Genomic DNA, 12783 nt, shown 5'->3' on the forward strand with positions numbered 1-12783 from the left:
TTGTTGTTTCTTATGGCTACATAGTATTCCATGGTGTATATGTGCCACATTTTCTTTATCCAGTCTCATCAGCACACAACCCACCTCTGTTGCTCATGGTCACTCTTCTTGTAGTGGCTTCAACTGTACACCTACTTCAACTCTCATTCATATTTTCTTTACTACTTTGAAAATATGTTGCTAAAATCAGGTGGGCAAACTTGACATTGAGCCTTAAATATCTAATGAAATCTTGGAGGAGTGGGGCTAAATTAGGTTATATAATTTCAAAGAAAGTTCATGAGACAAATTACTCCATTTGGTGTAATGGAGTCATGGTTGTTGGAGTTCATATAAAGTTTTCCAGACTACTTAGTTTGGCTCAAGGACCAAAAAGAATGGAGTGTAAGTGCCATTACTTACTCAATTGTGTTTCTGTCCACTTTTCCTGTCATGTTAATGCCATAGAACTGCTGCATGGCAGCTAGGGCGGACTGCATGGTCTCTGCAGAGCGCAGCACTGACATTCTGGGGTCAGTCGGTGGAAGGTAGCCGTACTTTTGTAACCAAACCTGCAATAACAAGTACAGTTCCTTTTAGATAAATTTTACAATTTAACAATAGTTTTCTGGTAATTAATGTATGTCTATAATAGAGTTTTAAACATTTCCTCCACAAGGGCATACGGTATTTTAAGTGTCTGAATTTTTCTGGTAACATTTATTATATAGGTTAGGTTATTTTAATATAATTGCAGTGATTGTTATGGATCTTTCGACATACCTTCTAATGCTAATTTGAAAAAGATTAATCATGTGTTGCAAGCTTATAATATGTAATGTACTATAGCAAATACTGGATAAAAACTTAAGATTATTCTTGTCCTCCAGGACCTCAACCTCCCAAAGTGAACTTTTTCAACAGTATGACTCCATTGGGACACTTATGCTGCAAGGGGAAGTTAATGTGCATATACCACATTAAAAAAGCCATCTTCCTGAAGTTGACTAGTGACTCCAGCTATGATATGTAGCATCTTTACAGATAAACCATGTTAATCTGTCATGACATTTTGGGTATAAATTCCATAAAGCCATTCTATCCAATTGTAGCTAAGGTATCTTTTGATGACTTTACCATGTGAAGAATATTATTTCTTCATTTATTTACAGTGACTCAGTTTAATCTAAATCACATAAGTAACCAAGTTTTTTCACCTATAGAAGAAATACAATTATCATCTTAAGTGTGTTTAGCCCTCTCTTTAAGGGTCTCATGATTTTTATCCCCCACCTTCCCTGGTGACGGGGCCTCTGGGAGGACAGAGAAAGAAGTCAGAGTTGAGCTCACATCCTAATTGTGATTAGAGAAAAAATTCAGAGTCATTGAAGGTAAAATTTTAAAAGTTAATACACACTCAGGGCATTTGGAAAAAAAATATGCATCTCCACCAGGGAACAGATGCTTTCTAGTTTTACAACTCTATGCATCCATTTTATATGCACAATCATATGTTCAGGCCACATCTCATCCTGCTGTCATTTACCTCAATCTTCTTTCTATAGGGCTCTGAGATTTCCTGGAGTTTAGTGAACTACCTATCAAATTGATAAGGGCCAAGTAATTCTGTCCTGGCATAAAGTAGAAGCCTTACTATTTAGTGAAAGGTATTTACCAGCACGTGTTTCCTTCTGAACCTTGGTCTATTTATTACATAAATGATCATCCTATAAAATTGTAGCTTTCCCTAATAATCAATATTCTTCCTTTATGAAGTTAAACTTCTAAAACAGGAGATATATTTTCTAAGTGCAATTATTCAGCAAATATAGAAGTTAACTTTCACCGAAAGAAACTAATATTAAATGTATCAAAGTCTTAAAATGTGAAACACAAAGTGGAATTCATCATGGTATTTCCAAAAACTGACCACCTCAAAAGTACAGTACCATAAGCACATCCCCTTGAAAAAAAAATTATTCTAAAACTATTTAAGAAATGTGCAATGCATCACTGTCAGGAAGGTGTATTAGTGAAACTTAATCTAGTAAACGCAAGTACTATATAGTAAAAGCATGCCAAAACACTTTTCTCATCTAATCTGTAATGAACAGGCTGCCAGGGAAAATATGAATATTCAGTTTCCTAGTTAATAGTGCAGTTTGACAGGTAGACTCCATTTTTTTTCTGAATGAAAGAGGCAAAAAATGTTGTTTAATATAAAAGTCAATACCTATTGTTATGTAATTTCTCAAAATTAGAATGTTGCATCTTGATTTTTAATAACATATGTGCACCAATATTCTTAAACTGAATGCTTTCTCCATAACACTTTGTTTGCATTCATTTCTTACTTGCTGGAGAGCTGATTTGTTGCTAGGTTACTCATGGGTGCTAAGCTACAGGCAATTACATTTATGAGGACAGCAAAGAAAAAACCATTAACAATAAACTGTATGACTTATGTACAGATAGAGGAACTATAAAATACATAAATGTTAAGTGCACAATGAACAGAATAAAAAGTACATATTTTATTTATGCATTAGCCTTTCAAACAAATGTTTTAAAATAATATAAAAAATGAACTGTGATTTTTCTTCAAGTTTTCTTTTACACTGTCATTTATCGTGAAAGGGAGCTTTTTTCTGAATGACTGAGCAGTGGATCATTATTCTTAATTGTAAAATATTGGGAAAGATATGAGTGCTATCATTTTATGGTCAAGGTTTAAACCTGTCTTCCAAATTACAAACTTATAATATCTTTTTTGATAAAAAATTAAATCTATGAAGTAATATTTGAAAACGTATCTTTCTCCTTACTCCTAGTATTCTGCTATTCAAGGTTAATGATTTGGCATGTAGTCTTTGCATCTTTTTCACTGTTCTTAAAAATACATTTTGAGATATAACTATTTATGTGAGTATGTATGTGTATCTATAAACATATATAAATATATGTCATAGATTATATCATACCCTTCCATCCGCATATGTTTTTATTTAAAATAAATTCCTGTTTTCATCATTGTCTTAAAATCCTTTACCTACTGGATGATTGCAAATGCTAAATTTGTCTCATAAGATTAGTTGTGCCTTAATGTCTTTTCAATGTTATCAAATGCACATTATGAATAGTTAAGGAATCATCCATTCTTATGTGCACTTGGATGAATGATATACAATTTGTATGGGTGATGTTAGCATTAACTGAGAATATACAAAGCATTCAGCATAATTCTTGCTCAGTAAGTCATATTATTATTTTATGCTTACTAACTACCCTGAGTTCTTAAAATTGCTCCTGTTCAACTTAAGATCTGTCCTTGGGATAAGGCAAGATTAAAAATACTGGTGAGGTTGAACTAGTCATAGCTGTAAGGAAATCCAAACAACATGGGGTAAAGAATCATAGAGTGCTTGAAAACTCCCCAAATCCAAAAGCAAATAAGGAAGGTGTGACACATTTGGCAAATTAATTTTTGTTATGTTTTCTTCATTTTGTGCTCACTGGATTGGTAAGTGTCATTGAGAACACTGAAAAAATATCAAGGGAGTAACAAGTTCCTTTAAGGAACTTGACTTTACTATCTGGGGCTTACCCCACCTCATTATCACTGGAACAACCAACATCAAATGAAAACAACAAAATCTCACCTTGAATTACATTCCTGTTTTACTAACTCATTCAAACATCTTGCTACCAGGTAGACAGAACCAATTTCCTGCCCTTAGTGGCTATTCAGCTAGAGGAACAACCAGAAGACTATTGTTCTCTGCAGAGCAAGATGATATATCAAGCAATAAAAGGTAAACACTTAAATATTAAATGTGCCAATAGATACTGCCTTTACTAGACTGCAGTATAAATAAGGACTGACAGGCAAAAATTTCAGCAAAATTCATTAGTTAAAGAATGACCTTGTCACTAATATTTCATGTGCCCATAATCTGAATATCTACATTGACTCAGTTATTCACCACATATATTAAGCAGTATTCTGAAAAATGATTATATAAAAAATGAAGATAGTAGAAGTTCTCACAACTAAGAGCAAATCTAAGCAGTCACTTTTTTAGAATATGTATCGTTATTTATTCCTTAAGGCTAATACTACAACCTAGAGAAATAAAATTTCCTCTAGCCTTTAAGCTAGTAAGTTTATCACCATCTTAATATAAAGCTAGATACTGTTATTCATTTGCTTAGATGAATCACAAACGCAAGAACAATTTTAAAACTTCACCACTGACAGGACATAACATACAGAGAAAACATCTTGAAAGACTGACTCTGATTAATTGCAGACATCCTTTCTCCCATCAAAAAGAAGAAAAAAAATAAGTGAACAGGTGATTAAACTACTGAATATATTAGGGCTAGAAGAGATATATTTTAGAAATTATAGAAATAGTTGAAGGGGAATATAAGGAAGGCTGTGTTAGGATTTTACTCAATCTGAAAAATCACTTTGCCAGTCCACAATGCCTATTTGTGACTGAATTCGTTATTTTAGGTTATTTCAAGTATAGTTAACTTCCAGCTAACATGGTATGGCAAATGCAAGTTCCTTGTATCCAGTAATTATATGATCCAAAGTACAGTATTCACATGAAAAGAAAAGGGCAGAAAAGGGCAAAGGTGATAAATTTATTTTATAGCATTTATTTAGTAACAATCTCTTCCCTTTACTTTATTATATAAACATTTTTTATTTTGGGAAACACTTTTTTAATATTTTGGGAAACATTTTTTATTTTGGGAAACATTTTTTTAAAATTACTGACTTTACTTCAAATTTTATCATACTAACAAAATATTTAAATATATGATGTTTAAAATATATCTGATATAATTAACTTTCTTAGATGAAATTCAACCAAAAGAATGCATTTTTAATAGATAACTTCTCAATGCTATAAAATGTTAATTTCCTTTTTTCAGTATGAGACTTATAAATGCATTTGCTAAATTTTGTTATAAAGTAAAATTAACAACTAAAAAGTGTTGACTCCTCTATTCTATGGTATCATCAGCAAAGTCAGTAACAGCTTAAGGACACTTTTCCCTGAAATACCATATATTTACTGGTTATAAAAAGTGGCAGGATTTGTGGCCTACATTTTCTTGTCAGAAAAATGGCTATAAATATAACTACCTATTAACCAAAAAATTAAACTGATGTTGGAGTAGTCATTCGGAATTGGTCAAATTGAAAATTCATAGGATAGGTTAACAGGCAGAAATTAGCCTTTTTCTTCATTCAAAAATCTAAATGGGCTCTAAATCACCATCCCATCCCCAGCATGAATGGATTAGTGTATGAATTGCACAAATAGAATTCAATTAATTTAGAATTTTACCATCTCTTAAATGGCTTCTTAATATAATTCATTTAGAATTTTATCATCTCTTAAAAGGCTTCTTAAAATGGAGATGAAATAGTGGAACAACCAAAAGCTACTCCACTAAACATCTTATCAATCAAGAGGCAACTGTCACTTGGACAGGAAGAGAAGAAAACAGCTAACTTACTAAAAGTTGTGATAACCATCATGATCATATTTTGTACCTTACCATGAAATTCATTTATGATAGAAGCCAATAACCCTGGGTATCAAGACTGTGGAGAGATTTTCCAATCTGCATAAAGTGAATTGCACTTTGTACTTAGTAGCTGTGGGAGCAAAACCCTCTCAAACGGTAATGGCTGAGCTCCAGTGTTAAAAAACAGCAGTGACCTTACTTGAAATTCCATTATGGCCGGGCAAGGTGGCCTATACTTGTAATCCCAGCACTTTGGGAGGCTGAGGTGGGTGGATCACAAGATGAGCAGTTCAAGACCAGCCTGGCCAAGATGGTGAAACCCTGTCTCTACTAAAAATACAAATATATATATATATATATATATATATATATATATATATCAGGGCATGTAATCCCACCTACTTAGGAGGCTGAGAATTACTTGAACCCAGGAGGAGGAGGTTGCAGTGAACTGAGATCATGCCACTGTACAAAAAGAAAGGAAGGAATGAATGAATGAACGAAGGAAGGAAGGAAGGAATTCCGTTATGTACTAGTCATCATGCTGGAAAGTTGCAGAGGACTATGATATGCTGTCTACTCAGATTTTACTGTTGTTTTCTTCTATGTTGTTTAGATTTTTAAAAGAAAGATTTATACTGTACATGCACATACACACACACACACAGTGACAAAACAAGACCCAAATAAAAGCAAAACACAACCAACGATAATAACAAAGCATGTATATGATACCATAACCCATGTTTCTGAAGTAGACAGAAATAATTACCAAAAAACTAGCTACCTGTAATAATCATGAACATGATTCTATTGTATCTCACAACTAACTAAAAATTCAGAACAGTGAAATCCCCTTCAATCTGTGTCTTTTCATACAAGCCAAGTGAAGACAAATGCTGAACAATGTGCCATGTGAATGCTCTAAAAGGCACATAATTGAGAGTCTGTCATGTGAATCACAGACTCAACTCACCTTTATTTACTGGGAGCAGATTCAGTTTCATTGACAGAACAATACAAAGAAGAAATTAATCTCAATTAAGCCTGCAAAATGCTGGTACAAAATGTCCCATTGAGATGAAGGTACAAAATATCAGAACATTTTATACAATGCACACATCCACATATGCATGCATGAGCACAACTGTAGATGAAACCTAATATAAGAAGAAATAAACTTTACTTTTACTTAATAAACAGACTAACCAAACTTCATACATTCATCACCACCGGATGTCCTGAGAGAGGAGCTGGAGTTCCATAGTGTAGAGAGGTTCACATTGTCACCATCCACAGTCAGGATGATTCCAGCACAATACAACATATAGCTATTTTTCTGTGCCAGGTTACATGGATTTATGAATTATATCATCTTACAAAAAAGAAATTTTAGTAATACTTTCAAATATGATGGGGAGTGACTAAGAAAATATTTTTTGCTATATAGATGTTTGCTGGTTACTTCATAGTAAGGTACTTAAAAGTTGTCAAACTTAAATGAGTTACGTATTTCCTTTTACAAAAAGACAAAAATGCCGTCCTTTCCTGTGAAGACAAGTAGCTGCAAATAGTATGCTACTCAATAGCTATTTTGGGATACGAGAAACAAAAATCTTTTAATCTATAGCATGAAGAAAAAAGTGATGTTTTTGCAATGCAAGCGAAAGAAATGCTTTTCAAGAAAAGATACGCCATGCCAACTATTTTTAAAAACAGATGTTTGGAAATGTTTCTATCATCACATGACATTACACTCAAAAAGATATAAATTCATGACCTATTCAAACTGTCATAATTGCCTCCTTTAAAATCCCAGCAACAGAATTTTCCATCTGCAAAATAACCTGCCAAAAGAACAGTTGCAGAGGGTTTTAATCTCATGTGTTAAAAATATGAAAATGCAACACCTTTTGATTGGTATTTAGAAACAACTGATAGGCATCAGAGAAGATGGTAATTCTACCGCTGAATTTTACCAAAAACCTTTGTATAATTGAGGGATAGAATTACAAAACAAGGCTCATAATTTATAACCAGCTAATGATGCAACTTTTTCAGGATCCTGTGTGGTGTCATTTTTGTCCATGGCTATTTTTAAGATAAAGATTATAAATAAACTGATCTTGAAATTGCTGTATTTCAAAGTGTTAAATCAGCATTTTAAAGAAGAATAAGGAAGAGTCAGTCATAGAACTCTCAAAGAATAAATGATTAATAATATTTCTAATAAGAGCAAAACAATGTAAATATAATTCATAAGTAAAAAATTATTTTAAAACACATCATCTTTAGTTCGCCTTAATATTTCTATTATAATGTTGTATAATATACATAATTTTAGTACTTTAGTTCATGAATATAATTATAAATAAAAGAGGGTACATGTTTTAAAAATTAAGATGTACAGTAAAAAGTGTAGAGATCATAAAGCTGATAGAAGCTACATTATTTCTAAAAATGAAGTTATTTCTTTAAATTCTCTCCAATGTGCCACACTGACTCTCCTGAAAAGGTGAGAAGACAGTTTATCAATACCTAGATATTAGATTCTATTCTGACTATGACAATTCTCAAGCTCTTCCATCATGCGCTACTGAAGCTGCCCACATCCTGCAGAAACAATTTCTCAGAATGCCTTCCAAGCCTTGTATGATTTTGTCTCAAGTATTCTCATGTTGCTTTCCTCCATAGAATCTGTTCTTTGGTCACACTGAACACCCAGTTCCACTCCCAGCAGGTCTCCATAAGAAGAGCAACTGCTAGCATGCTTTTACTGCCCATGATGTACCAGGCAATTTACATACAGTATCTTTAATCCTTATAATAAGTTCTCATATTCAGCACCATAATCTCTGTAATGATGAAGTAAAACCCCAGAAAAAAATAGGTAACTTGCCCAAGGACACATCAATAGTAACAGGAGGAATCAGTATTCAAATGGAGACCTGACTGACACCCAAGCTTGGCTCTGTCTGTTAATCTGGACTGCCTTTAAAAGAGAGGAGACCCAGCTGCCTGTCTGTATGCTGGGAAAGCCTAGGAGACCCTATTCATATTTAAAAATGAGAAGGCAGACTGTCTGAAAACAAACCTAAAAGAACCAAGAGTATTTAGTTTTTATGCAAACAAAACACCCCGTTTTGCACCATGAAAGGGCACTGAGCTGTGGCTGCATATGCTCTGGGTATAATACTCACTCCCACTTCCAAGGGCCTCTCTAATTGCCAATGCAACACAATCTTGCATGGTCCAATTTGCCCAGCCCAATTAATATTCTCATTTCTATGCTAGAATATTTCACTTATGGCCATTTCAGTTTTACAGTTAAAAAAAAAAAAAACTGAAATCTTCTTTACCAGAAACACCCTTTCTTCTCACTTTATTATTTCACAACACTTTCTTACTGTAGCCTCAAGGTTGATAGTATCTAGAGCTGACCAGTAACCTTGGTTATCTTTTCTAAAATTAATCACTTAAATACAATCTATGCATCTATGACACACTATTCAACTGTAACTGTGACCTCAGCCAAATGTCCAGACTCTGAGATCACAGTGCTGTTTAAATAAAAAATACAGGGGACATTCTTAATTTCTTATTTTTCCTCATCATGGATACCCAATCCATCATCAGGTCTTAGCTACAATTTTATCTTGAATGAAAATACTTATTTCTGCTGCCACTCCTTTGTCAAGGAACAATCATTTCCCACCAGAAACTACAAGATTCTCCAACGGGCCTCTATGCTTTCATATTGCTCCCATCTCTCTCCGTGCCCAACTAGGGTGAGTTGTGTTTATTTTAAATTGTGGTAAAAAATACATAACTTAAATTTATCATTTTAACAATTTTCAATGATACAATTTGATGGAATTAAGTACACTGACACTGTTACACAATCAGCATTACCATCTATCTCCTGAACTTTTGCATCACCCTAAACTGAAAATATATATATAGAAAAGTCCACGAATAATGTTTTATTCAACAAAGTTTCACTATAATGTTGATGAGAAAAAAAATATCAATTCCCAGCTGGGGCCACTATTTGTGTAGAGATTGCATGTTCTCTTCATCTTTGTGTGAGTTTTCTCTGGGTATATAGGTGTCCTCCTGCATCCCAGAGATATGCCTGTTAGAAACTGCCATGTCTAAATGACCCCTGTCTGAGTGAGGGAGTGTATGAGTGAGTGTGCCCTGCAATGGATGGTGTCCTGTCCAGGATGGGTTCACGTCTTGTCCTCTAAGCTGCCAGATAGGCTCTGGCCATATGTGATCCTAAGCTGAAATAATTGAGCAAATAATTATCTTACTTTGTATTAATCTTAATGTATGTATAGCTTACATTTCTTTCAGTGTTTAATATTACAAGTCTTTCAGTCTTTATTTAGAAGTCTGGTGATGTTTTTTGTGACCAGAAATATGCTGTAGGAACTTAACTCTTATTCATATTAATTAACCCCTGGTAAAATTGGTTATGTTACACATCATTTTACTTAAAGATGAGTTTTCAAGAATGTATCCATGGTAACATTAAATAAAGATTTACTGTGACTATTAAATAATGACTCCACATTACTGCTTCTCCCAGCCTCTGGTAACTACAGTTGACTCATGAACAATATGGGTTTCAATTCACTTATATGTAAATTTTTTTCATTAAGTATATTGGAAGATTTGGGGGGAAGTTTCAACAATGTGAAAAAACTCACAGATGAACCACATAGCCTGGAAATACCAAAAAATTTCTAAAATGTAGGTATGTAATTAATGCATAAAATACACGTGGTAACTCATCTATCACGCACTACCAAAAAATATATACAAACCTATTATGAAAAGTTAAAACTTATTAAAACCTATCCATACAAACACTGACTATATATGATGTTATTCCCAGTTGAGAGAAATACAAGCAAACACAAAGATGCAGTATTAAATAACTACATAAAATTAACTTAGTACATACTGTACTAATGTAATAATTTTGTAGCCACCTCCTGTTACTATTGCAGTGAGCCCAAATGTTGTATCTGCTGAAAACACCATATGATGCTAATCATCTCTGTGTGAGTTGTCTCTCCAGTTAATCGCATATCTCAGTAAAAAGTGAACTTTTGCAGTTCTTATGTTTTTTTATTGTGTTTACTGCAATACTGTAAACCTTGAATAATACCATGGGACCCATACAAAGTGCTGCTAGTGTTGCTGTAGCTATGCCAGTAGGCATAAAAGTCTTGCACTTTTTGAAAAATGCCTTTTAATCTCCTATTGAAAACGCAGCTTGTATGTGGGTGCAGGATTACTCTAAGAAAGGCTTATCTATAGATTATAACATGATTTGAGAAAAAGTGAAGTCATTATATGCCAAAGTTAAAGCAAAAGGAAGGTGAAGATTCTAAAGCTGGAGAATTTAATGCCAGGAAAGGATGGTTTGATAATTTTAGAAAAAGATTTAGCTTACAAAATGTCAAAATAACAGGATAAGCAGTTTGTGCTGATCAAGAAACAGGAGACTAGTTCTCAGATGTCTTGAAGAAAATCATTGAGGAGAAAACATATTTGCCTGCATACAATTTTAATGAAGATGAAAGTGCCCTATTCTGGAAAAAATGCCACAGAGAACATTTATTAGTAAGGAAGAGAACCAAGCACCAAGATTTCAGGCAGGAAGAAATGGGCTAACTCTGTGTTTTTGTGTAAATACAGTTGGGTTTATGCTCAAGACTGCTCATATTCTAAAAGCTGCTATCCCATAAGCCTTAAAGGGAAAAGATAAATACCCATTGCCAGTATTTTAGTTGTCTGGACAATGAGAATACTGATTGGTTTTATTGATGCTTTGTCCCTGAAGTCAGGAAGTCTGCTGCCAGTAAGGCAAGTTCTTCTCATAATGTTCTTTAAAGTTCTTCTTATATTAGAAAATTTCCTTGGCCACCAAGAACCCCATAAATTCAACATTGAAAGTGTCAAAGTGGTCTACCTGTCCCACAAAACAACATCTTATCAAGGGGTCATAAAGACCTTTAAGGCTCATTACACATGGTATTCTATGGAAAGGTTGCCAATGCTATTGAACAAATCCCCAGTAGAGAGAAAATCAAGAGATTCTAGAAGGATTACACCATGAAAGATGCCATCATTGTTATATAAAGAGCCATCAATTTTGAAACAATGAATTCTTGCAGGAGAAAACTGTGTACACACATGTTGTGCATGACTTCACAGGATTTATGATGGAGCCAATTAAGGAAATCATGAAAGAGGTTGTAGATATGGCAAAAAAAGAGAGAGAGGGAATGTACTCAAGATATGGATCTTGGAGAAATTCAAGAACTGATAGATATTACACCAGAATTAACAGAAAACAACTTAGTAACGATGAATGCATCTGATCCAGTGACAGATGAGGAAGATGATGCAAAAGAAGCAATGCTGGTAAACAAACTGACATTAGACAACCTAGCAGAGAGGTTCCATTTACTCAAAACTATTTTATGGGCTCTTCTATGAAGCAGGCACTGAAACTAAAGCAATCAGTGGAGAAAGGATTGATACCCTATACAAACACTTTTAGAGAAAAGGCAAAATAATTAGAAAATGCATTTTTTGTGAAGTACACTGAGTGTCTCCACCTCTTCTGCCTCTGCCACCCTTGAAACAACAACCAACCCCTTCTCTTCCTCCTCCTCAGCCTAGTCAATGTGAAGACGAAGAGGATAAAGACCTTTATAATGATCTACTTCCACTTAATAAAAAAGAAATATATATTTTTTCCATATGACTATCTTAATAACATTTTTCTTTTGTTTATTGTAAGAATATGGTATATAATACCTATAACACACAAATATGGGTTAATCAACTCTATGTTATTGGTAAGACTTCTGGTCAACAAGAGGCTATTAGTAGTTAAGTTTTAGGGAAGTCAAAAGTTATATGCCAATTTTTGACTATGTGGGGATCTGTGCCCCTAATCCCTGAATTGCTCAGTGGTAAAATGTATTATTCTACTCTCTCTCTTTATGAATTTGACTAGTCTTGGTAACAGGTATAAATGGATTTATACTATTTGTCCTTTTGTCTCTGGCTTATTTTATTTAGGATCATATTTTCAATGGTCACACATGTTTCAGTGTGTAGAATGTAGCATTTTTAAGACTGAATAATATCCCATTATATGTATATACCACATTTTGTTTATCCATTCATCTATCAAAGAGTGTTATGAACTGAATGTTTCTGTCTGTT

At 33.7% G+C, this 12783-nt stretch overlaps 1 protein-coding gene across 1 annotated transcript in view; it reads right to left on the reverse strand.

The window, feature by feature from the left end:
• MMP16 (matrix metallopeptidase 16) overlaps positions 1-12783 on the reverse strand; it is a 274698-nt gene that overhangs the window by 137004 nt on the left and 124911 nt on the right. The window contains exon 2 of the mRNA XM_012465088.2: positions 403-551. Coding sequence (XP_012320511.1) covers positions 403-551 — 149 coding nt within the window. The remainder of the gene's footprint in view (positions 1-402; positions 552-12783) is intronic.

The sequence above is a fragment of the Aotus nancymaae genome, unplaced genomic scaffold (genome assembly GCF_030222135.1).
Source record: "Aotus nancymaae isolate 86718 unplaced genomic scaffold, 86718_ANA_hifiasm-v0.15.2.pri h1tg000036l, whole genome shotgun sequence".
In the NCBI taxonomy this organism is placed as follows: domain Eukaryota; kingdom Metazoa; phylum Chordata; class Mammalia; order Primates; family Aotidae; genus Aotus; species Aotus nancymaae.